The 26,007-nt window shown below is 46.7% G+C and overlaps 1 protein-coding gene across 3 annotated transcripts; it reads left to right on the forward strand.

Annotated features, from left to right (window-relative positions):
- The first annotated feature begins 115 nt into the window (after window positions 1-115).
- arfgef1 (ADP-ribosylation factor guanine nucleotide-exchange factor 1 (brefeldin A-inhibited)) lies at window positions 116-25,996 on the forward strand. Of its 3 annotated transcripts, XM_086020138.1 has the most exons (40): window positions 116-513; window positions 7,182-7,212; window positions 9,101-9,257; window positions 9,350-9,496; window positions 9,636-9,815; window positions 10,020-10,073; window positions 11,717-12,047; window positions 12,318-12,425; window positions 13,025-13,272; window positions 13,418-13,551; window positions 14,565-14,799; window positions 14,881-14,980; window positions 15,364-15,503; window positions 15,583-15,691; window positions 16,940-17,141; window positions 17,236-17,347; window positions 17,509-17,714; window positions 17,796-17,880; window positions 17,957-18,122; window positions 18,360-18,511; window positions 18,591-18,719; window positions 18,911-19,069; window positions 19,354-19,498; window positions 19,583-19,673; window positions 19,753-19,793; window positions 20,165-20,334; window positions 20,655-20,806; window positions 20,877-21,049; window positions 21,121-21,281; window positions 21,619-21,749; window positions 21,812-21,941; window positions 22,148-22,283; window positions 22,378-22,516; window positions 22,592-22,640; window positions 22,717-22,846; window positions 23,696-23,835; window positions 23,947-24,118; window positions 24,210-24,348; window positions 24,637-24,754; window positions 24,955-25,996. In XM_086020138.1, the coding sequence occupies exons 1-40, from the start codon at window positions 390-392 to the stop codon at window positions 25,150-25,152; spliced, it is 5,724 nt and encodes a 1,907-aa protein (XP_085876264.1). In that variant the 5' UTR covers window positions 116-389; the 3' UTR covers window positions 25,153-25,996. The 3 variants fall into 3 exon arrangements, with proteins under 3 accessions (XP_085876264.1, XP_085876263.1, XP_085876265.1); XM_086020137.1 differs by having other exon boundaries at window positions 19,354-19,673; XM_086020139.1 differs by lacking the exon at window positions 10,020-10,073.
- The last annotated feature ends 11 nt before the right edge of the window (window positions 25,997-26,007 follow it).

Here is a 26,007-nt window from a genome sequence, read left to right on the forward strand (position 1 = left end):
ACACAAAACAATATTTTTTCATATAAATGTTTTTGTGTTTGTGGACAGTGATGTAGTTGAGCAGTTGTACATATGATTAGCATTAGCAACATCACCGCTACCTCCCTGCCGACGCGGCGGCTGCTGCCTCACTGTGACGTCATTTCCTCTCCAACATGGCGCAGGAGGCAGGTCGTTGATGGCCATCGGACGGGATTGAAGCCCACCTTATGTTTGTGTCTCTCTTTCTTTTATTTTCTTTTTGTTTTGTTTTGGCTTCTGCTTGAGGCTCAACGTTGCAGCGAGGGGAAGCCATCGTTTTGTGGGCAAGAGCCTCCTTCCCCCACCACCACCACCATCACCTCTCCTCTCCTGAGACACACATACCGCGCCCCGAATTCCGGTGCGTCATGTTTGAGGGCAAAAAGACGAAAAACATGTTCCTCTCCAGAGCTTTGGAGAAGATTTTAGCCGACAAGGAGGTGAAGAAAGCCCACCACTCCCAGCTACGCAAAGCCTGCGAAGTGGCACTCGGTAAGTTGGCTTGTTTTTGCTTCCCCCGACCCCACACCCCCTCCTCGACTTCTCGCGTTCGTCCTCATTGATTTAGACACGTCACGCAGCACCCTCGGACTCATTAACCGCCTATCCCATGACGTGTTTTTTATTATTTGGTCCGAAACAAAAAAAAAATAAATCGCCATTTTGTCTTGTAGGTGACTTGCATGTAAGAAGCCCGGGAAGCTTGTGTGTCTATTCGACATTCAACGCGGAAATGGTGCAAAGGGGGGCGGTTAGTTTGCGCTGTTTTGGCGTGCTTGTAGGCCACACAAGACACACTGTTGTTGAAGTTTCTACCATAGCGGTTCTAATCACTTCTCCTGGTCACAAACTGTAATTATGAGACGTTTAATCGCGTGTCATCAAGGCCACAAAGGAGCGGAGTGTCGGCGTCTCTTCCTGGTACACACTCGGGGACGCAGTCGGTGACAACGAGGGTTTTGTTTGCTTAATTTCGTGCACGTTTTCAAGTGGTGCAACGTCAGGTTTGTGGTGCCACATTTCCACTATTTGTCTTCAAAGTCGGGGGTAGTGTAAAGGAGAAAGGTGACAGCTGTCAGAGCACCTTTTAAGCTAGGGCAAAGCCGCTGTCGGAAGTAGACGAAACGACTTCCGGCCGGAGATGAAATTCAAAGATTGCCACAATCCATTACATTTTTACAAAGACGCTTATCCACCCAAATTAACCAACTAAAACATTTTAAACCTTTCTCATGCATAACCTCACTTATCCCATAATTTAAACAAGCGACTAAATAATTTTAACACGGTCTCAAAGCTCTTATTTTGAAGTGCGTCCTATGTCCTGTCCGGGTTACACGTTGCCATTCACGCTAGCTGTTAACAGGTGTATCTCCCCATTTTCAAGCCTAATAATCATAAAATCCCCTGAAAAAATTGGAGGCATTCGTGTTTGAATCACACTGAAGATGTTTGCACACTGTTATTCTGTTTAGGCATTATTTATGAAGCAAGCTGCTTGGGACAAGCAAGGCTTTTGTCTTGTCAAGGGATGTAATATGATGCCGGGAGTGGACACAATGAGAGCATCTTTGTGGAGCAGCCAACCACCTGTGTGAGGATATTGGGTGACCGTACAGGCCTAAACAAACAGGGTGTTGTTACTCCTTCTTGCAACAACATTTCAAAATTAAGGTTATCCTGGTGTCCTCGATTTTTAAGTTGTATTGATTGGAATGTACAATTAATTAACCTTTGTCTCGATGATGTATTTAAAATATGAGAGTACCTGTGTGTCACTGAGTCATATATGTGATAAAAGGCAAATAGAAAAGTAGTAATTATTGGTTTGACGGGTTGTGAAGTGGCAACGCAATATCTGCATATCCCTAATTCTTATTTTCTGCTGCCATGTCCTACTTTACAGATGCCACGTCCAATGCGCAGGTAGGCACTGCCGGGAAGAAGGCATTTTATTTGAGGTGCTGCGTTTATTTACTCAATCAGATGATGCCAATTAATTGAGGCACAGCGTCTATTATAGCGGAGGACTTTGCTTTTAATCATTCGTTCTATATCATCGTTACTGGTAACATCTCCCCCGCAGCCGCCAATTTACACTATAATATTTATGTATGTCATATTTAAAGAAAGGATTATCCAGGTTAGATACATGGAAACGCAATTTAAGCCTCCTACGGTCTTGACTAATCTGTCCAATGGTGCCAACACTTAACTGTGTAGATTGCAAAGAATGAGCGGCAGTACAGTAGTAGTGCATGAGTGGAAAAATATATATATTTATACATATAAAAGGATGACTGCGTGACCCAGAATACCGAGTGACTTACATAATCTCCTGCCGCTCTCAGGACTCTGAGACATCTCTGCGCAGTCACTGAGCATCTCTCGATATGGATTCACCATTTTAGCATTGTGTGAATTGGAGCTGTACCTAATGTAGCAGCAATGAGTGTGTAGAATCACACATGTTTTCTTTCACACTTTAAAAGGGGTCCTGGGTGCCTTAATAACTTGCCTGCCTTTGCTAGAATACCCCAAGGTTCAAGAGTCATAGATATTTTTCACAGCATATTTCTTGTAAATCATACTCATTTAATGTGGTGTTGTGGCCTAGCTAATTTATTGTAGCCTTCCAGTGCTCGTTAGAATGTATTGTAATGCCCCCACAAGTCGGCCAGTGCCCATTCCAAAACAAAGCACATTCATATGCCAGATGTTATTGACACTCAGGCATTCAACATGCAAATTAGCCAGTTAACAGCCAACCCTACATTCTCATTCGCCGACTCCCACGTCACTCACCAGGCAAGGCGCCCGCCTTTTAAAGCCACACACACTCCAAGCCCTGATTTATGGTGGTTTAATTTCACACTTGGGTGGTGGGCAGGCACTCCAGAGACCAAACTATTGATTGATCAACCGTCAAAAGTCAATTTCCCATGTGTTTGCTTTAGGTTTGAGCATGGTGCATTCACATTTTTTAGCAAATTGTTGCGCTGATATCTATAAAGTGAGTCAGCGGGTGCGAGGCTAAAAGGTTTGGGCAAGACAAAGTGCATCATCGTCATGCCCGCTCCCGCTCTGACCTTTTTTCTCGGGATGCCAAAATGTCACCCGGCAGGCCTTCGCTTCAGGAACGCTCTCTCTACTCGCCCTGCTCTTGACAGTGCTGGTGTCCCTAATGTTTTGACCTACTTTGTTCCCAGCGAACCGAGCTACTCTTCGTTTTCCCGCCGCTCCTAGCCTGACGGCGTTCATAGCCGGCGGCGGTGCCAACGGGACTATTGTAGCTCGCTGACCATTAAGGGAACATGCGCACCCCCGCATGGTTTCGAAGCTTTTGCAGCACAGACGCCGCGTGTGCGCCCACGATAAGCAACCGGGCCATAAATAAAAAGTGTTTGCCAAGCAATGGCTACCGAAAGACCTGTGCAGCCTCAATTATAAAAGCCATCTTTGTTCATTTAACTTAACATAACATTTAACATAATATTATTCCCAAATCAAGGCTTTCTGATTGTTGTCCCCCCCCCTCCCTGCTGCAGACAGAGTGGACACACTTTAGCTCCTTGTAATCCCAAAGGTGGCCCGCTATCCTGATAATGAGCTTGCGCTCGCACTCATGTCAGCGTGTGTCAGGGCCCGCGCTCGCTCCCAACACAGAAATAATCCTTTTATTCATCCTGAAGATGCAGGAGACTGCGTTTATGTATGAATGGTGTGTATTTTGAACTGGATCCCTCCATTCATTATACATGCTCTTGTGTACCGTGATGCCTCCTTCAGCCCCGAGACGGGCTATGAATGAATTATTCCGCGTGCAGATGAGGAGGCGCTTTTGTCACCGTTTCCACTGCTCGTTTGGACGAGCTGCCTTGATTGATTCGGTCAATGTCTTTGTTGGCTGCCGACTGGAATACATCACGTCTAAAGAGGCAATTTGGAAGAAGACACCTCATAAATATACCCCGAATGCATTGTAACCAATTTTAAAAAAAAATGATGTCATCATAATTGACTATTTTATAAATGAGACGCCTCCCCCGATCTGCAGTTAAGTAAATAAACAGCCCGGCCCACTATTAGCAGCCTTGCGGGCGCTTTGTTAATAACCCCGTTCTCATGTTGGGCCAATTGCGACGCGCCTAGCCAAGTCGTTGCGCCCTCAAATTGATGCCGTTTGTTCTTTTCAATAACAAAGCCGACAGCTGACTAATCAAGGCCCCGCGTTGGCAGAGAAGAAGAAAAACAAGTGCTCGGGTTGAACCACAACGTGTTGTTTGTGCAAGTGCGAGCCAGAGGAGGCGAAATAGCAGAGGACAACGTCCGACTGCGCCTCCTCCAAATGTAATCACTGCCGCGCGACCTTTGATTTCAATCCGGACAATAGAAATGTCAGGGGGCTTCGTTTGGTGCCTGTGGCTCACCCTGTGTTTACGTGCGGAATTTGTACAGTGCATGTATGGTTGGCTTAGCCTATGGTGAACTTTTTTTTTTAAACTGTATAACAGCCAGGGATGGTCCTCGCCCGAATGTTGTCCTGGTCTCGCCTTCGTCTCATCCTCTTCCTCACGCTACGTCTGAACCGGCATTCCCCCTCCCTGCGAGATATTTTTCTCAGAAAGAGATTCAGTCTCAGGAGGGTTGTCTGTTTAGATGTTTCTCCCTACCTCCAAACTCCCCCCCACCCCCACCTCCAACCATCCGTCCTCCTGCCAGTGGATCAGCTGCACCCAGGCTGCTTTTTAATTGACAAATCCTCCCCGTCTCGGGGGAATTTTGCCATGTTTATCGCTGAACTTCGAAACTGCTGGAAAGAGAGGAAATCTCACACTCGGAGCTTAGGAGGGCCAACCTCAAAGTGTTCCAGTTGAGTCGAAAACATGGCTGACGACCACGATAGGCCCCTCGACTGCCGGGTGAATGCTGAGTACTGTTCATGTTACCATGACAACCAGGGGCGGAGCTGGAGTGCCAACGGGAAGAGCGCCTGAGCCCCCGTTGTATTTTCACTCAGCGAGGCAGCACTTCATCACCACCAAGCCACCAAACTGCACTAGTCAATTAGTGTGCAGGACACAAATTCAAATTCACGTGCACAGCGTTCACGTGCCTGCTCGCCTGCGCGCTAAAAATAGACTCCAGGTGAGCACACATGAAACGTAACATGCCAGTGAGATGTAACAACAACAAAAATTAGTCGTGTCACGCGTGCTGAAGTTGATGCTGCAGCCACGCGATGATTGGCCAAGCATGCCAAGCTTGGCCAATTTAAGCTGCTTGATCAACGCTAATTCAATAAGAACACATTCTGCTGGCAGGGTTTTCGCACACACACGCAGTGAACACGCGCGGATGTGACACACCTCACATATATTAAGGACGCAGTCATGAACATTTTTCACACTCGGAAAAATGCATTGGAACAGCTTCCAGTTTGTATGGGCCACATTACTGAAAATTGATTTAAGCAAGGGTCTTAAAAAAAAAAAGGTGTGGCAAGCATGCTTTAATTTGTTAGCGTTGAGCTGCAGCTGTAGAATGTTTTTTTTTTTTTAAATGCTAATTCTCCGGATTAGCTATAACTTCATCGAATAATCAGATAAAAATGTGTTTTGCATTATTGAACACAATAAGGTGCATGTGAGCGCATGCACATGAATACTACTGCCTACTTGGGCGCACTATCCTCACATTCTACCTGGTGAGTGACGTGGACGTCGGCGAAAGTGAAGTTATTTTATTCATTATAGATTTTTCTTTTTTTTTTTTGTGAATTTGTTATCAGAATTTTATACTGCAAAATATCGGCATCTTGTGCTTTATAACGTGTTTGTTTTGAAAGCGGTTGAAAGGATCGAGTTCAGCAGCCCTTCTCCCCATTGAGACAAGGAAACGGTTGTATCAAAACAAAATGCATAATGTTATCCTTTAAAGCCTAGTTGTACTACAGGTTCCACATTGTCCGTTGCCGTTTGGCAAGTACCCGCATTCCTTCATGCTTGAAGGCCTTTAAAAAATGCCCGTGCGGCGCACTGATTAGCCGGCTTGTGTTGCTTGTGACCTTCTCATCTGCTTTCAAAGCACCTTGAATGGACGATCTTGTTGGACAGCCTCGCCTCATAATCAACGCGCACATCTCCGCCATATTGGCCTAGTCAGAAAGCCCTCAAGGGCCTTGACGGGGAAGTGCCACGCCAGGATTTGAACAGTGTAACCATGGCAACAGTGGCTGCCGCCGCTGAAGATGAACCAATCGATAGATGTTCTGTAAGTTGCGGACCCGCCTGGGAACAAGCGGAAACAAACACAGCAACATGCAAGGGGATTATTGCATAAATACAGACTTGCGTACGCGCACAGGCCATTAAATATTCACTTTTTTTTCCAGCCACTCATCTTAAATGGTGCCGTCTTTTTGAAGACACTCAACCCCCTCGCTCGCTCGCTCGCTCTGCCCCGCTTCAGTCAAAGCTCCTCACCGCTGTCATGTTTGATGCCCAGAGTGGATGGCGACTCCTCGCTCTAATGACTTCACATGACAAAGACCAGGGGCCCATGCAAGGGTGGGGGCGGGAGGGCTTCTGGGATTTGACAATAAAACCCACAGGAGCCCTCGTTTCATCTCGTGCTCATACGCCACATGGTGAAAAGTATTGCGAGACAGCCATCAATCCTCTTTTCCCATTGGGACGAATGCAAATGAATCATTCTGGCCTGAAAAAATTTTTTTTTTTTTAATTTCATGCGTAACATACCAGTATACAGTATTGTACCTTAATACAAATATGCAGTAATAGACAACTGAACAGTTTGTGGCCCCAAGGGAGCAATATAATAGCAACATACAGCAGTACTATTAGTTGTTTTTTTGCAGAGGATAAAGAATATATGCCTGTGAGTATTGTTTTGTCCGTGCCATGCCGTCATATTGTTTATACCCTCCTGAATCCCCCATTCTGAAAAATCTGTACATTTTTATAATATCATTGCATCTGGGATTCTCATTGAAAAATTAGCTCTGGCCTCTCAGCAGTGAAATAATTGAGCTGTCTTTTTGAAGCCTCTCCCAAGTTATCCATGAATATGCGGCGTCGTTATTTACAATCCTGCCAACTTCCCGAAAGTTCATACTTTGTTTTTGTTCTCTTTTGCAGAGGAAATCAAAGAGGAGTCGGAAAAATTAAGGTGAGTGTGTGCAAAGACGTGAATGCGGCAGCTCATTTAACAAAGTGTGTATTGAAGGCTCGCTGCAGAGTTCAACGAAAGGCTACTAGAACACGCTGTGTGTGTGCCACGAGCACGCGTGCGTGTTGTGGAGGTGTGCTTTGTTGTTACTCACATCTCGGGCCTTTTTCCCCCTCCGAGGTTGGTGTGTGTTGCTGAGTAACGTGGCCTGTGGAATGAGTGCCTTACAGACGCGAACCGCCCTCTATCTTCACTCCTCGTTATTTACCTCCTTTCTCATATTAAAAGTCATTTTTTTGCAAGATTAAAAAAACGAAAGAAAAAAAACCGCTTATCCTCAGCAAGCCTGTTTCATGTTTTCCGCAGGCACACCAATGCGTTCTTCGGAGAACTTGCAGCCCTGTTCAAATTGTCTGCTTTATTCACAGCGCAGCGCAAGATTACAAGCTCAGACCAGCGGGCCTGCTGGGATATGATATTAACTTTTGAAACTGATTTAATTGAATATCGGCGACGTGGTTTGCTCCTCTGTAAATTCAATAAAAAGAGCAAACTAACTTTTTCATTCGTTCAATTTGGGGAGCTTAATAAGGACGCCTTGGATTTCCGAAACAGACTCTTGCACTCAGTATACTACATAAGATATATTTCAAATAATAATAAAAAGTAAGAAAGCTGACAAAACCTAATTAAAACGACCAGAATTGGAAAAAAAAGAAAACACAAGTCAAAGCGAAATAGAAAACAACTATAACGAAAAAGGTCCAAACAATTCAGACTCTTGTGGCCCGACACAGTCGCGTAGTGGCCCCCGGGCCATGCAGAACAATGCAAAAACATACCGAAAACATTGGCGCATCACGTCAGTGTGTGTTCTTTGATGTTTTTCCCTTTGCGCCAAGTAGTGTGCGACCATGATGACTTGCTGTTGCGTTTGAGGCTTCTTTTATGCCGCTTTTAATTTGTTACTTGTGTCATGTGGTGGTCGAAAGGTGGGAGGAAGAAGTGACTGCATAGTCATGGCTATTATGCCAGCCGCAATATCCCCTTGCTTGTTTTGGTCTTGCACGCTCTTCCCTGGCGTCTTGCGGCGGTCGTTGTGGTACTTAACAGGCTGAGGTCGCACAGCTTTGCGCTCAGGACATAAACAATGCGAGCCCTCCCTCGCTGGGTCTGCTGTCATCAGGGCGTGGCGGCGGCGCCGCCGGAGGATGCGCCGAGTGGCTGCGCGCAGAGCGGCTTTGAAGAATCGGCAAAGAAAGGGAGGAAAGAAAAAAAAAAAAAAACCTTGCGGTGTCACTCGACTTAAGGGTTTAGCAGCTTATCCGCCGCGGCTTGCAGATGCTTTGTCAGCATGAGCGCTGATTACTGACCCCGCCTCCTTAGACAGATTAAGTGCACAATTTGAAGCACTCAGCTAAAGAGCCCAAGTTCAGTGTTTTTAGCTTTTAGCATGCTAATGGGAGTCCATCCAGGAATGGAGGGAGGATGAACAAGTCGCAGCTTTCTTATTTTCCTCTAGGTTATCGGTTTGAATATCAAATAAACAACACGATTACATTTGCTGTCAGCCTATCAACACACACAGCATTCATGCTAAAAATGACAACAGCACACCTTCCAACACTGCTAGCGCAGGGGTCAGCCATTGTATTTTTGTTGACATTCTGGACCTCGTAAGCGCCAACCTGGATGTGTCCCGTATATTATTGATGAATCCGCGGTCAATATAATCAGCTGATATTAGTTCTTTTAAATCTGCTAAAAATGCCTGATTTTTACAAATATTAACACATTACAACATAAGAAAAAGGTAATTCAGACATCCCTTTACCTAAAAAATGGCTAAAGGTTTATCCCCTTCTTTGTCTTTTGTTTCCCACTCTAGTCCGCCCAGTGGAGATGGAAAATCAAGTTCAGGCACTTTACCGCCAATCAAATCAAAGACCAACTTCATCGAAGCTGACAAGTACTTCTTGCCGTTCGAGCTGGCATGTCAGTCCAAATGTCCCCGCATCGTCATCACCTCGCTCGACTGTTTACAGGTCAGTGCTTTGACAAGTCTTAAGTTGGAGGGGTTTTATAGTGCCGCTCTGGTCATCATTCTTTTTTTTTTTTTTTTTTTTTGTGTTTCCAGAAGCTGATCGCGTACGGCCACCTGACAGGCAGTGCGCCAGACAGCACAGCCCCGGGCAAGAAGCTCATAGACCGCATCATCGAGACCATCTGCGCCTGCTTCCAGGGCCCGCAGACGGACGAGGGCGTGCAGCTGCAGATCATCAAGGTGTGGGGGGGGGGAAGGCCCTCCTCCCTTTTGCGCTCGTCTCCAAGCGGGAGGCGGTGCCCCCCAAAAAAAAAAAAAAAAAAAAAGAAGAATCCCAAACTGTGCTTGTTGAGTCCCGCTGATGTGTCCCCGCTTTCAGGCCCTGCTGACGGCGGTGACGTCGCAGCACATCGAGATCCACGAGGGCACCGTGCTGCAGGCGGTGCGCACCTGCTACAACATCTACCTGGCCAGCAAGAACCTCATCAACCAGACCACCGCCAAGGCCACGCTGACGCAGATGCTCAACGTCATCTTCGCCCGCATGGAGAACCAAGCAGTACGTGCACCCCCCACGCCCTCCCCGCCGGCCGGCAACGCGCGCGCACAAACACAACTTCCTGGTTTCATCCACTGTCGGACATTTTCGGTGTTGCCTTGCTCTAATGTCATCTTTTTCTTTTTGAATGACACTTTTCCCCTCCTCCTCCTCCTCCTCCTCCTCCTCCTCACCTCCCACCCTCCCTCCCTGTGGGACACATAGCTTACAAATCACAAGCTATCTTGGTCTCTGGCCTCCAGAAAGCGTGATCGCCAGGTAAAAACAAAGCGTGCAGGCCTGCCGTGAACTTTCTTTTCTTTTTTTTTTTTTCCTCTCCACTTGCCTGACCCACAAAGTCTCCAAACTCTGTGCGTCTCTCTTGTGTTTCCTCCTCCCTCCAACTTCCTCCTCCTCCTCCTCCTCCTCCGCCCATCCACTTTGCCGTGTTCTTGCCGCACCACGTTTGCTCGTCAAGTCACGCCATCGCTTGCGCCAGTTTCACGATCAGATTTTCCGATAAATGAATGTTTTGTCGTCACTATCTGCTAAATTGCTGCTTTCGCATAGACAAAAAAAAAGGTTCAATGTCTTCTGTAGAGTTAGTTTCAATGAGAACATAATATGTCACTTTTTATATCATAAGAATTCATTACTAATTTGCATTTGTTCTTTGCTCTAAAGACACTGAAACTTTAGAAGCCTTTTTTTTTCTTCCAATCTATTTTCAGTGTGTGCGTCTTACACACACTTGAAACGCAGACTCAGGGTTGCCTTTAACACACGCTCGGGCCCGGGTGGCATTTAAATAACGAGCTTAGTTTGTTTGCGCCGCCTCGGAGGTGTCTGGCCTGGACGCTCGATGCTAATAGCGTCGGTCAAGATGTTAACTTCGTTTGGCGGAATTGGCGGCTGACATTTTGCAAAGGCTTGAAGAAAACCAGACATCAAGACTGTATTAAGTGAATGATGATGTTGAGAATGGCCATCAATCGCCGTTGTAATGTGTGCTTGTGACTCATGTCGCCTTAACCTGTTGTGCTTTTTTTTTTTGTTTTGTTTTTTTTTGGGTTCTCCTCAACTCTGAATCTCTCACTGCACTTGAACGCATCACTGGCTGTTCATGGAGCTTGGCTAAAGGAATGTCCACTGCTTGCTCGCTCCGGTTTGTTTGTTTGTGTTTGCCAGCAAGTAGCGCTGTCTGTTTCGACACTCTCACACAAGCGCACACACAAGCACGCGGCTCCTTGCAAAGCAACGTCGGTTCAGTCTCGAGACGCAGCGAACGCCTGATTTTTTTTTTTTTTTTGTGGGGGACTCATTGCTGTTTGACGAGCATGTAGTCATTCATATTCGCATACGTGTGAAGGAGTATAAGGGCCACGATGAGAAGTACAAAAATATTGTTCAAGTAAAGTAAGAATTACAACAATAAAGCTGGATGAGAATGAAGACGGAATATTTTTTTAAAAAATTTACAAGCAAAATCCTACACTTTTCTTCTCATAATTTGACGACTTTGTTTTTACACCATTTTTGCCAATATTGTGACTTTATTCTTGTAACGTAAGTCTAGGGTTATGACTTCATTTTTGTATTACCATGACTTTATTCTCTTATTACGCCTTTTGTCTTGATATTGTAACTACATTCTTGTAACGATAAGATTCAACCTTTTTTTTTTTTTTTGGGCCATGCTACTGGTTTGTACAGCGGCACACACACAACATTGCCAGTTAAAATGAGGCTGTCTGGCCTTGACATGGACAACAGGACCCTTGGTGAAGGCAAACGTTCCAACTTGTTTGTTGAGCATTGTCCTAACCTCCCTTTTTTTTTTCTCTCTCTGTGTGCATCTGTGTGTGATTTCATTTGTTTTAACGCGCGTATGTGAACCCCCGCCCTTGCGTCCTGTCGTTTAGTTGCAGGAGGCAAAGCAGCTGGAAAGGGAGCGGCACCGGCAGCACACAGAACCAGACTCCCCTCAAATCCACACGCCGCCCAAAGCTCCCACCCGGGAGGCCAACGGGCCAGTCGCCGCCCCGACCACCCCGAGCATCACCGCCCCATCCACCCCGTCGTCGCCTTCCACGCCGGCGCCGCAGGGCGACGACGACGGCGGCGGCAGCAGCCGCTCTTCGCCCGGAGAGCGCCGGCCCATCTACGAAAGCCCCGACCCGGAAAACGGTTCCGACTTCTGCGTGGCGGAGAACGAACAGACGGAGGCCGACCAAGCCACGGCGGCAGCACAGAGTAAGCGAGCGGCTCTCAAGTAGGGCCCAAGTGATGGATCAAATTACTTGAATAATTACGGGAGCAGCTGGCGCCCACGTCACTCACCGAGCCAAGCTCCACCTTTTCAAAGCCACAAACACTTAAAGTCACAGATATTGTAGTATTGAATGTAAGGATGGCAACTTCCAAGTGGACAGAAATAATGTGCACCTGCACATTTTGTTTTTTAATAATGATTGAAAAAAACATTTTGTGTGATTTTATTTGGTTGTGTGTGTGTGTGTTCAGATGCAGCAGGTGAGGAGGAGGAGGATGAAACGGGTCCCAACTATGAGGAAAAAGCCCAGGAGATCGTGCAGAGCATCCTGCAGGAGGTGGTCAACACTGTGGCAGGAGGTGAGATTCACATTGGGATGGCATGCAGAATAAAGAAAATCCAAATATTGCGGGAATCATAACACTCATTATATTGTAAGAAACAAGTTGTAATTTTACAAGAATAAAATTGGAATCATTGTGGGAAACCACTTTTTTTTTCTCATCACATTACCACTTTGTCCTTGTTATTTTATGACCCTTTCACTTTAAACTCGGCAAAAAAAAAATCGGCAATATTTGACCGAGATTGAGACCAGCAGCACGGTCACTTGCAAAATACGCATACTCTATCCTCAAAAATAATAACAGCAAACAAACAAAAGTGTGTGGCACGCCCATCTGAAAAGGCAGCGAGCTAACGCCGTGCGTGTGAGTGAGCAAGTCTGAAGCTACGCTAACATAGCGGTGAGTTTTTATTAGCGTTTTCAAATGGATCCTTCACGCTTGAGTGTAAATGGGACAAACAGGCAGTTATAGTCAAGAAGAAAATGGTGGCCCAGGGCACAATGCTGTCCTCGCATAACCTTGCTTTTAAAAGGACCATAATCTTGACAACAAAAAAAAAATAGATAAGGAAGAAATGTCCCACTCGAACTGATTCTCGCTGTCTTTGGCAGGTAACTGCCTGGACCCGGCCCACCTCTGCACGGACGCCAAGGGGCCGCCGGGCGAGCTGGCGGAGGCGGAGGCGGAGCGATCCGACGCCTCCCCGCAGGCCGCCCAGAACTCGCTGGAGGACGAGGGCACGCTGGGGAGCGACAGCGAGCACGTTCACGCCAACGGCATCCCCGGCACGCCCATTTCGGCCAGCTTCACGCCGTCGCTTCCTGATGACAGACTGTCCCTCTCGTCCACTGACACTCAGGTGACGCAAGCTGCCCGCTGACTCGCCACTTTGTCATAATTCAAGGAAAAAAAAAAATGAAGACGTTCTTTTTTGTAGCTTATGAAAAAAAATACAAAACTATTTGAACAAATTGTAACATTTTTTTATAAAAATTCTCTGTTAGGAATCAGGGGTGACGCCAGGTCAACCGCCGGGCGCCAAATTCTCGCACATCCTCCAGAAAGACGCCTTTCTGGTCTTTCGCTCGCTCTGCAAGCTGTCCATGAAACCTCTGTCGGACGGGCCGCCTGATCCCAAGTAAGTCAGCCTTGTCCAACACATGTGAATCATGCGTTTAAAAATGGCATTTTGCTCCAGTCACAGCAGCATGATTCACAAAATCATCCGGAGGAGATGTTGCATGAATCATTTCCTAATTTCAGCAGCTAACTTCTGATTGGTTAATCCTGTTGGCTCTGAGCTAGACATTACACATGAAGCGTTCTGATTGGTTAATCCTGTTGGCTCTGAGCTAGACATTACACATGAAGCGCCATGAAAATTTTATTCCAGCAGTTATGGTGAGCAAAATGGTCCCGTTTTGTTATGATATTGCTAAAAGATAGATGTCAGGAATTTGCTCATGGGGTTTCTGATTGACACAGTTTGGTTTGATATTTGGAAAAATGTTGGGACAAAATAATCGGATGAATACACAAATTCCACACAAATATGAACATAGAAAATGACAGATATTACACACACACAAAAAAAAACATTTTAAAGGAAAAAAAATAAAAATACACATTTGGAGTAATAATAGATAATAATATTAGCTGAAAAAATACACAAATATTAGAAAATAGTCCAAATAATGAAAAAAAAATGCTACATGAAAAATACGCAATTGCCAGGGGTTAGAAAAATGACAATACACAAATATTGAGAATTTTAACAGAAAAATACACATTCGAAAAATAATAGAAATTGAATTAAAATATTTTGAAACAATTACAAAAAATATATCTTCAAAAAATCAAACCAATATTAGATGAACAATACACAACTGTTAGAAAAAATACAAACACTCCGTAAGTAATACAAACATAATTAACAGTGATGTCAAAATAGGAAATGATTAATAGAAAAATACACAGATTTTAGACAAAATAATACAAAATGATTACACGTAAAAATATTTGAAAAAAAAAAAATGGGGTCACCTGGACAGCCGCAGCACTGCAACATTTGCACTAGTCATCCTTTGCATCTTCTTCTGCTGTACTTTTCATCTTTGCGCGCATCCTAAGTGTGCCCGCCCGTGCGCTCAGGTCTCACGAGCTGCGGTCCAAGGTGCTGTCGCTGCAGCTGCTGCTGTCCATCCTGCAGAACGCCGGGCCCATCTTCAAGACCAACGAGATGTTCATCAACGCCATCAAGCAGTACCTGTGCGTGGCCCTCTCCAAGAACGGCGTGTCGTCGGTGCCCGAGGTCTTCGAGCTGTCGCTCTCCATCTTCCTCACGCTGCTGTCGCACTTTAAGACGCACCTCAAGATGCAAATCGAGGTGAAGAGCGGCGCCGGGGAAGCCGTATGGCGGCGACGGCGCTGACCCCGCTGATGATGGCGGCTTTGCCTTGTTGTCCAGGTTTTCTTCAAGGAGATTTTCCTCTACATCTTGGAGACGTCCACAAGCTCCTTCGACCACAAGTGGATGGTCATCCAAACCCTCACCAGAATATGTGCAGGTCGGCATCCCGTCAGACTCCCTCTTATTTATTCTTGGAGGAGTGACACTTTTTTCCGGATAGGAGATAACATTGCAGTTTTATTTGTCGTCATGGTAGTATTACATTACTCTTGGAACATTCTGGCTTATGGAGTATTATGTCTTTTTTAGAGTAACAGTGAATATGACTTTTTCTCAAAAATAGACTTTTTCAGAACTTTTAATTTCATTTTTTTGGAACTTTCTTTTTGCAATACGCAGCAAACTGCAGGCACATTAACAAACGTGTTAAATGAACACCTTGCGAACAATCTCCTTGAAAACTAAGCATCTTTTTAGCTGCAGACTTCATGACCCATAAGGGCAGTGGTGACTTGCGATCCTCTCCTCTGTTTCCGTCAGACGCTCAGAGCGTGGTGGACATCTACGTCAACTACGACTGTGACTTGAACGCCGCCAACATCTTCGAGCGGCTCGTCAACGACCTCTCCAAAATAGCGCAGGGACGCGGCGGCCATGAGCTGGGCACTACGCCCCCGCAGGTGATTGCCCCTCCCTGCAAATATTTGTACGTAATTAGTGCTCCGTTATGGCGATAACAATCTTACGGCGCCCGGACAGGAGCTGACCTTGCGGAAGAAAGGCCTCGAATGCCTGGTGTCCATTTTGAAATGTATGGTGGAGTGGAGCAAGGATCAGTATGTCAACCCTAACTCCCAGACTAGCCTTGGTAAGTGCTGAGATGTTAGCATTACACTGGAGTGTGCGTTTGATTGCGAAATAATGTATTTACAATGAATCGCCCATCAAACACTTTTACATTGAACAAACTTGACAAACTATTTGCATGTTATTTAGTAGTAGTAGTATTTAGTAGTGTGTGTGTTCGCGAGTGTGTATTATGTCATCGCTTCTTCTAAATTAAATCATTTTTATAAATATAAACATTTTCTTTTTGTCTTAATCTGCTGTCTGCAGCCAAGTTGGCGTTGCAGAAGAGACTCTGTTCTCGATTGCCTTATCTGGATAAATAAAGGTTAAGTAAATAAATACATGGAACAAAAACCGCAGTTGGTGTAAATTGACGTAAGCTTATGAGTTTCTGTTTCAACACTTCCTTCGTACCCTGCACTATTTCTGACCACGGTCGCTTATGCTCCGGCGTGCAGAGTTGAACCGTGGCGGCTACAGAGCTTTGTTTGACTGTCGTAAATGCCATTGTGTGTGGGAGGAAAAGCCTCTTGCTTGGCTTCTGCTTATGTCGTTTGCCAAAGGTGGAGCTCAAACAATAGAACAAGTGTGTTTCTTAAGCTCTGAAAGCATACTATGTTTAGCCGCCTCTGGCTTAGCTGTCAAGGCTAACCAGCTAACTCATTTAACGTGTGTAGCAGTAGCAAATACTTGACAGTGTAAACAGACTAGGAGCCATTTTTTTTGCCCTTGTTGTAACTATGTTTTGTTATTTTCTCCCCATTGGACATGACCGTAAAGCCAAAGCAGGTAACAGTAGCATTAGCACAAGTGCTTGTTAGACGGTTCATGGGATGGCTCTAGTGGCGTGTCTGAGCTTTTTGTAATTAGAGAACATTCGGATGGCGGGCAAAACGGCGGCTCACGTTGCCGTGACGACACCGTCCTGAATGTTTTAAAGAGTTTCCGACGCGTGAGCGTAGTGCTGCGTTGCAGCTTTTCGATGTGACCTTCAGTCTGCTATCAAAGCAGTTACAACCGAATATTAGAAAGCTAAATTATTGTTAGCTCATCCACACCCCCTCCTCGTGCCAAGATGAGTTTCACTGTATCTTGATAGGATCGTTACCGTCACAAAAACAGCCCCTTGTTTAGTTTCCCCGCATGCCCGTTTTAGTTAATGCGCTGCAACATTTTCCGTACTTTCGCCTCATTTGTGATCAAGCGAAGTGTCGGGACCACCCGTTTTGCCTCACTCGCCTCGTATGCGCTGGCTCCTTCTCCGCAGGCCAAGAGAAGCCGTCGGAGCAGGAGAGCAGCGAGACGCGTGCCCCCGAGACGATCAACCGCTACGGCAGCATCAACTCGCTGGACTCCACCGCCTCGTCGGGCATCGGCAGCTACAGCACGCAGATGTCGGGCACGGACAACCCCGAGCAGTTTGAGGTCCTCAAGCAGCAGAAGGAGATCATCGAGCAGGGCATTGACCTGTCCGTTTTTCGCTTTTTCGTTTTTATTATGAGCTTTATTCCGCTTTCATGCCGCCGCTGATCATGATTGTTTTTAATAACCACTGCCCTGTAGGTTCAACAAGAAACCAAAGAGGGGCATCCAGTACCTTCAGGAGCAAGGCATGCTGGGTACAACCCCAGAGGACCTGGCTCAGTTCCTGCACCAAGAGGAGCGCCTTGATTCGGTTAGGCCCGCTGCACACTCAGCCAACTGGACAGGAGCAAATTTATTAGTCGCCTATCTCCCGAGAACCGATTAATAAGCCGATTAATTTTCTCATGTCCTCATGTTTACATTCCACTAATGCAACCTCCTGTGTTTGCCTGGCTGTGTGCGCTCCCTCAGACTCAAGTGGGGGAGTTTCTCGGCGATAACGAGCGCTTCAATAAGGAGGTGATGTACGCCTACGTGGATCAAATGGACTTCCAAGGCAAAGACTTCGTGTCGGCATTGAGGATGTTCCTGGAGGGCTTCCGGCTGCCCGGCGAGGCCCAGAAGATCGACCGGCTCATGGAGAAGTTCGCCGCCAGATACCTCGAGTGCAACCAGGGGTGAGCGGGGCAAACATCCGCGAGTGCTCTGTTCTCGACGACGGCGTCAAGTTCACTGCCGGCAAATGTGTTTACTGGCAGGCAAACCCTCTTTGCCAGCGCAGACACCGCCTACGTGCTGGCCTACTCCATCATTATGCTGACCACGGACCTTCACAGTCCACAAGTACGTCCGCCATCTCGAGTAGATTCGGACCAGGGGTCGCAAAATCTTTTTGGGTTGATTCCTTCTTCCCGTCAAGGTGAAAAACAAAATGACCAAGGAGCAGTACATCAAGATGAACCGCGGCATCAATGACAGCAAGGACCTGCCTGAGGAGTACCTATCGGCCATCTACGACGAGATTGCTGGCAAGAAGATCGCCATGAAGGAGACCAAGGAGCTTACCATGAAGTCCAGCAAGCAGAGTGAGTGTGTCGGCCAGTTAGAAACGAAAAGCAATGCGACATTTATGAAAGTGTTACTCCGTTACATTCTGCCATGATAATAAAGTGCCCATCCCCTTGCTGTAAACAGTTGGCAAACAGGGGGGGATTTTCAATCAAAAATGGTGCACTGTTGCCCTCTGCTGGCAGTTTGGCACATTAGCGCTCCCATTTCCATTCGTACGCGCTCTCAGAACGTGACTGTATTTCCTCTTGCAGGCGTGGCCAGTGAGAAGCAGCGGCGTCTGCTGTACAACGTGGAGATGGAGCAAATGGCCAAGACGGCCAAAGCGCTGATGGAGGCCGTCAGCCACGTGCAGGCGCCCTTCACCAGCGCCACCCACCTGGAGCACGTGCGGCCCATGTTCAAGGTAGGATGCCGGACGCGTGGCCGCACGCCGGCGGGCCGTTGACGCCGCACCCGCGCTCACTTCCTGTTGCCGTGGCCAGCTGGCGTGGACGCCCTTCCTGGCCGCCTTCAGCGTGGGCCTGCAGGACTGCGACGACACCGACGTGGCCTCGCTGTGTCTGGAAGGGATCCGCTGCGCCATCAGGATAGCCTGCATCTTCTCCATACAGGTGCCGTTGTGGGGATGACAATTGAGTTGTCCAAGTAAAATGGTTGTATTAGTCCCTAAAATGAACAAGAAATGTATACATATATATTTTATGAACACATGTATACGATAAAAAGTATTTAATTTGTACAGTAAAATAATTTGGGCCTCTCTTTTTCATGCTTCTGCTTGTTTTTTTTTTTCTTTCCACAGCTGGAGAGGGACGCCTACGTGCAAGCCTTGGCCAGGTTCACGCTGCTCACCGCCAGCTCGGGCATCGCCGAAATGAAGCAGAAGAACATCGATACCATCAAGACGCTCATCACCGTGGCGCACACAGACGGAAACTACCTGGGAAACTCCTGGCACGAGGTCGCCCTCTTTAGAAGCTTTTTTTTAAAATTGTATTTTGTTTTATTATTATTACATGACTTGAAGTTCCAGTAGTACCAGCAGTAATAATGAATTTTCTTATCATATTCCAAAACATTGGCTTGTAACCGTTAGAAGAAGGAGGCACGAGATGTGATGTGATTTTTTATTATTTTCATATAAAGTCTTGAAAGTTATGCTTGCTTTTTTTTTTAGCTTTTGAAGACATTCAGGTGACATTAATCAACTCCCTTTTTTTTTAAATTTTTTTTATGCAATCTCAGATCATGAAGTGCATCAGTCAGCTGGAGCTGGCGCAGCTCATCGGCACGGGCGTGAAGGCGCGCTACATCTCGGGGACGGTGCGCGGCAAGGAGGGCTTCATGGCCAGCACCAGGGACCAGAGCAACGACGAGTACCTGGGCCTGGGTAAGTCGGCAGCCCGCCCAAATCCGCAGATTTCTGTCAGATTTCGGAAACTGTCGCCGACCGCTCGCTCCCTCCGCCGCGCAGTTGGCGGCACGGTGGACCGCAAGCAGATCGCCAGCATCCAGGAGTCCATCGGAGAGACCAGCTCTCAGAGTGTGGTGGTGGCTGTGGACAGGTAACGCATTGAAATATTCATAACATCAATAAATATATGTTTCACATTAAAAAGAATTGTTTTTTTTGTTTTTTTTTAGGATATTCACTGGCTCGACCAGACTTGATGGCAATGCAATTGGTGAGTCGCGGACTGGCCAATCACAGCCAAGCACAAAGATTCGATTCTAGGATTTTTTTTTTTAAAGATATATTTACAAACATTTAATCGAATGATTGAAATGATTTGATCAATTAAAAGGTTGAAGCAAAATCTCTGCCAGGGTTAAGCCAGTAAACAGCCAGCCAATTTTACGCTCTGATTCGCTGGCGCCCACGTCACTCACCAGGCCAAGCCCCGCCTTTTAAAGCCATACTACACGCAGAGACAAACATTACATTACCTCACATGCCCGATAGACTTATCATGCAAAAAATTTACTTTTGCTATGCAATCAGTACATGTTAACGTCCTTCGGTATTTGTTGTGTCCCTTTGTACGGCGTCCCTCAGTGGATTTTGTGCGCTGGCTGTGCGCCGTGTCCATGGATGAGCTGGCCTCGCCCACGCACCCGCGCATGTTCAGCCTGCAGAAGATCGTGGAGATCTCCTACTACAACATGGGCCGCATCCGGCTGCAGTGGTCCAGGATCTGGGAGGTCATCGGGGACCACTTCAACAAGGTGGGCATAAGTCAGTCACATAAGAACAAAATATTTGGAATATATTGCAATATCCTGTTTTTATTTTTTACTTCTCTTTTTTTTTTTCCCCATTAACCTATAGTATCATAACATTTCTGTATAATAAATCTGATCTGAATAATATAAGTACATGGGAAGTGGATTTTGAAATAATCTCATATTAAATCACAATCACATGAGAGAGGGCCCAAAAAAAAAATGCAATTAGATTATTATTCAAAAAGGTTCAGCCCGAGTTACGTCTTTTGTCCGTTTATCTATTTCCAATAAATGCCACGGTGGTGAAATGGGTTTTGCAGGTGGGCTGCAACTCCAACGAAGACGTGGCGATTTTTGCCGTGGACTCGCTCAGGCAGCTGTCCATGAAGTTCCTGGAGAAGGGCGAGCTGGCCAACTTCCGCTTCCAGAAGGACTTCCTGAGGCCGTTCGAGCACATCATGAAAAAAAACAGGTGCGCCGATGGCGACGGCGGCTCTCTGCTTCTTCAATGGCTCGATGACTCATCTCCTGTGTGTTTACAGATCTCCTACCATCAGGGACATGGTGGTGCGCTGCATCGCCCAGATGGTCAACTCGCAGGCGGCCAACATCCGCTCGGGCTGGAAGAACATCTTCTCGGTGTTCCACCTGGCGGCGTCCGACCAGGACGAGAGCATCGTGGAGCTGGCCTTTCAGACCACGGGGCACATCGTCAGTGAGTGTCGTAAAGCCCCGCCCCTCGCCGGAGCGCACCGTTTGTAGTTGACGCCGTTACGTCTTCCCCAGCGAATGTATTCGAGAAGCACTTTGCGGCCACCATCGACTCCTTCCAGGACGCCGTCAAGTGCCTGTCGGAGTTCGCTTGCAACGCCGCCTTTCCCGACACCAGCATGGAAGCCATCCGCCTCATCCGACACTGCGCCAAATACGTCTCGGGGAGGCCACAGGTGGTGAAGGAAAAAAAAAAAAAAAAAAAAAAAGTACTGAAGTGTCAAGAAAAAGGGCGTGGCTGTATCTCAGAATAGTTCAGAATATGTTGTTTTGTCAGTCAAAAATATGTTCATTTTGAGTTGGAAAAACAACCAGCTTAGCTTAAACCTTGAAACCACAGCTTCAAACTTATATGGATGCTACACTGATAGCATCACTGACCGTAGCTCCCCTCCTGTAACCGTCGGTAATGTTAGCGAGCCAGCCGGGAACACTTGTTGCGTTAGCATTTGTGCTCCGATTGGTGTTGAGTTTTCCTGCAGTGGGTCTGATTTTCCCAACTTTGCGCGGCAGGCCTTCAAAGACTACACCAGCGATGACATGAATGTAGCGCCGGAGGACCGCGTGTGGGTGCGAGGCTGGTTCCCCATCCTCTTCGAGTTGTCCTGCATCATCAACCGGTGCAAGCTGGACGTGCGGACCAGGTACGAAATCACCGAAAAGCAGCGTGAGTTCCTCTTCATCGTGTTTGTTTCTCCTTGTGAAGGGGCTTGACTGTAATGTTTGAGGTGATGAAGACGTACGGGCACACTTTTGAGAAGCACTGGTGGCAGGACCTGTTCCGAATCGTCTTCAGGATCTTCGACAATATGAAGCTGCCCGAGCAGCAGACTGAGGCAAGGCTTTCCCTCCCTCAATAGGGCCTGACAAATACGGATTTTTTTTTTTTTTTTTTGGGTGGGAAAGTTCGAATGTTATTTTTATGTGTAAAACAAAAACGCAATCAGCAAAAAAAAAACAAAAAAACAACCGTCCAATTTTAAGAGATAATATCGATTAACCCTATCCATCGCACTGAAGAAATCTTGTTGCCTCCCCGCAGAAAGCCGAGTGGATGACCACCACCTGCAACCACGCACTTTACGCCATCTGCGACGTGTTCACGCAGTACTTTGAGTCCCTCAGCGACGTGCTGCTGGACGACATTTTAGCTCAGCTCTACTGGTGTGTGCAGCAAGGTGAGTGCACCACAATCACAGGCGCCCCCCAATCCCCCACCCCCCCCCTCAATGTTTTTTTGGGTGGCTACTAAATTCTCCATTTTGTGCGCAGACAACGAGCAGCTGGCCCGCTCGGGCACCAACTGCCTGGAGAACGTGGTCATCCTGAACGGCGAGAAGTTCTCGGCCGACACGTGGGGCAAGACGTGCAACTGCATGCTGGACATCTTCAAAACCACCATCCCCCACGCGTAAGCCGTCGTTCAGACGAATGACAGCCCCCTCGAAATGCAACACACGCGTGATGAATGTTGTGTTTGCCTCAGGCTGTTAACATGGAGACCGGCGGAAGGCGAACGCTTTGACAAGCAGCCGGTGAGGCGGGAAAACGCGCCGATTTCCATATTCACCCGATCGCATTTGATATTCATCACGCCGTCTCATCCCTCAGGATTCCATTTCCCAGAAGTCTCTTGACGACCAGCGCTCTGTCGGCGGCGCGGAGAGCCGCCGTCAGAGCCAGCAGAGCGGCGGCGCCCCCGGCCCCGGCGAGGACGCCGCCAGGGGCAGGAGCGCCACGAGTGAGTGGAGGGCTGGATTTAGACCACCCGTGTCCAAACTGTGGCCCGCGGGCCTTTTGCGGCCCGCCATCCATTTTCCAGTGGCCCGCGGCATATACTAAAGTTGACTTTTGACGTGGCCTGCACGGCTAGTAAAAAAGAAAAAAAAAGAAAAATTGTGAAAGAGAAGGGACGGTGTCAAAAAAATATTTGCCACTACTACTAGCTTTTCTCTATACTCAACAATACCATAAAAATATTTACGACTAAGATAACGCAATTACTCGTCAAAACACATCAATAAATATAATTCAATTTTAAACGAAAAAATAGCTTCTTCCAATTTCTGCTTTGTGTCAAGGTCTGATTTATGAACATATAGCATTAATGATCCTCAAGTAACTGTTTTAAAATTGGTCTTTTTTTTACAATTTTTTTATTATAGGTTACTCTTGTTTTGTTTCTAATTTTTAGAAATGGGATTTGGCTACTGTTCAATGCAGGGGTGGATCTAGTAAGGTTGGATACAGGGCCGTCGTCCACCCCAAAATCTTCAAAAATCTTTTAACTATTTGCCATATAGCCTTTAACAGAAAACTGTTATGCAGTTGATCAAATTAATTAGAAAGTATAAACAATAGATCATTGCATACTTGATTGATGTTCGCGTGTTTAATAAATTAAAGTTGAAGAAAGTGGCCCTTGTATCCTTCCATTTTTCTGTATGTGGCCCTCAATCCAAAAAGTTTGGACACCCCTGATGTAGACTTAAAACGCCCAAGTGGCCAATTCCCATTTCACGGCTGTTCTTACGGGAAAGGAGAGCCCCCGAAAGGCGATTTTGTGAGCATGAGCGTTGGTGTTCCGCAGGGTCGCAGGAGCAGCGCTTGTTCACCGCCTTGCTCATCAAGTGCGTGGTGCAGCTGGAGCTCATCCAGACGATCGACAACATCGTCTTCTTCCCCGCCACCAGCAAGAAGGAAGATGCTGAGAACTTTGCCGCGGCGCAGGTATGCATGGATACATTTCGTACCGGGGATTTTATTTCGGCCTAATACCGGAATCGGCATCAGCCTCAAAAAAAAAAAAAAAAGTCCATATTGGTCACGTCTTTCCCGAAGCGCGATGCGGCCAACGCGTCGGGCGTGGCCGCGGCGGCGCCGGACCAGGGCATGTTCTGCTACCTGACGTCGCAGCAGCTCTTCAAGTTGCTGGACTGCCTGATGGAGTCGCACCGCTTCGCCAAGGCCTTCAACTCCAACAACGAGCAGAGGACGCTGCTGTGGAAAGCGGGTAAATGTCGCCGCGCCCGACGTGGGCGACCGCGCCCGTGCGTGACTGGTGTGTGTGTGTGTGTGTGTGTGTGTGTGTGTGTGTGTTGCAGGCTTTAAAGGCAAGTCCAAGCCCAACCTGTTGAAGCAGGAGACGGGCAGCCTGGCGTGCGGCCTGCGCATCCTCTTCCGCATGTACACGGACGAGACGCGGCGGGACGATTGGGAGGAGGTCCAGAGACGACTGTTAGAGTAAGGACGCAGACGGACTCGAAACTGTTGCATCACATCGTAGTTGCGATTAAGTGCATCGTGTCATAATTGGAGGGAATTGTTATCCAACTCAGTGGAGCTATCCAAAGAGGGTACTAAGTCTGTTGGCCGCATCATGACGGACGTGAATCGTGTCGTAATTAGATTGCGTCTTTAACGAAGTGACTCATTACATCGCAACTGGAGTGAGTGACAAAAATGACATTGTCGCAATTAACGTATCACTTTTTTTTTTTTTTGGAAACATTTTTCTTTGTGTGTGGCCAGCGTGTGCGGCGAGGCGGTGGCCTACTTCCTGGCGTTGACCTCGGAGAGCCACAGGGAGGCCTGGACCAACCTCCTCCTCCTCTTCCTCACCAAGGTTCTGAAGATCAGCGACCAAAGGGTGGGTTGACACGAATACGACACAAGCGCACTTAGAGTACCTCATTCCTGGGGGCTCTTAATTTGCTCAACCGCAATTGGTTAAAAAAAAAAAAAAAAAAAAACACTGATGCTATTCATTAGCCCGCCTATGGTACTTCCCATTATGTGTTAGCGTTAAGCTAAGCAGACTTTAAGGCTCGTCGCGTCTCTCCCGTGCAGTTCAAGGCTCACGCTTCGCGCTACTATCCGCTGCTGTGCGAGATCATGCAGCTGGACCTCATTCCGGAGCTGCGCGCCGTCCTGAGGAAGTTCTACCTGCGGATCGGTCTGGTGTTCGGCATCGCGCCCGATCCGCAACCCCGACTGGCCCTCCAGGAGCACCGCTCCAACCCAGAGGAGGCGGAAGAAGCTCAGTAACGCCACCTGCCTGCAGCCTCCGGCCCTTCATTCACCTCGGCTATCAGCACGAAAAAAACAACTACAAAAAAAAAAAAAGTGTAGCGATTTCCTCCTCCGCCACCATATCTCTGAGCTGCTCAGATGGAATCTATTTTAAAATTTCAAAATAATGTGCTTCTTACTGTATATTTAATGTAACTGAATGATTGCAAAGACATATTCAAAAACCATGATGAAATGTGACCTCTCTCTCTCCGCACCCCCACATGGCTTAACGTTCATATCCAAATGTACAGGTGTAATAATCTGATAACACTAGATTTTTTTTATATATTTTATTATTATTATTTGTCGCTGCACTTGACCTCCATCGGAATGCACTGGAGACTTGACTTTTTACCCCTCCGCCCCTGATTTGACTGTAACATCTCACCGTTAAGTGAAGGCTTCATTAAATTATTCCATTTTATATGTTGGTATTGTTTGCTTTTTAACTGGAAGACAAGATGCTAGCTGCTTAAAAAACAAGACTTATTATTAGTCTCATCCTTTTTGACTTGTTTTCACTTGTGAGTGTGTGTGTGTACAAAAAAAAATCAAAAATAATATATTTAATTTTTTTTCCCCTGGGTTTTGGGAGAAAGTAATATGTATAGAGAGAGAGGGTAAATGAGCGATGTTTGTTGTGCTTTATGTGCGAATGGGAAGCATTCCTGCTCATGGATGTAGAAAATAAAAATGTATATGATGCAGCAATGTAAAGTTTTCTATGTTGCAAAAAAAAGATATGTACAACTTTGTGTACAATACATCCTCTGGCATTCTAATCAGGTTCTAGGTCAATAAAGTTTTTTTGAACTTGGTTCATTCGAA

This window comes from Filicampus tigris, chromosome 21, assembly GCF_054856515.1.
Source record: "Filicampus tigris isolate MCC_2025a chromosome 21, RoL_Ftig_1.0, whole genome shotgun sequence".
Lineage (NCBI taxonomy): Eukaryota > Metazoa > Chordata > Actinopteri > Syngnathiformes > Syngnathidae > Filicampus > Filicampus tigris.

Coding starts and splice junctions, on each gene's coding strand:
- arfgef1 (XM_086020137.1), top strand. CDS start 390: ATGTTTGAGGGCAAAAAGACGAAAAACATGTTCCTCTCCAGAGCTTTG. Junction 18,123..18,359: donor CATGAAGTCCAGCAAGCAGA/GTGAGTGTGTCG, acceptor TTCCTCTTGCAG/GCGTGGCCAGTGAGAAGCAG. Junction 24,755..24,954: donor TGAAGATCAGCGACCAAAGG/GTGGGTTGACAC, acceptor TCTCCCGTGCAG/TTCAAGGCTCACGCTTCGCG.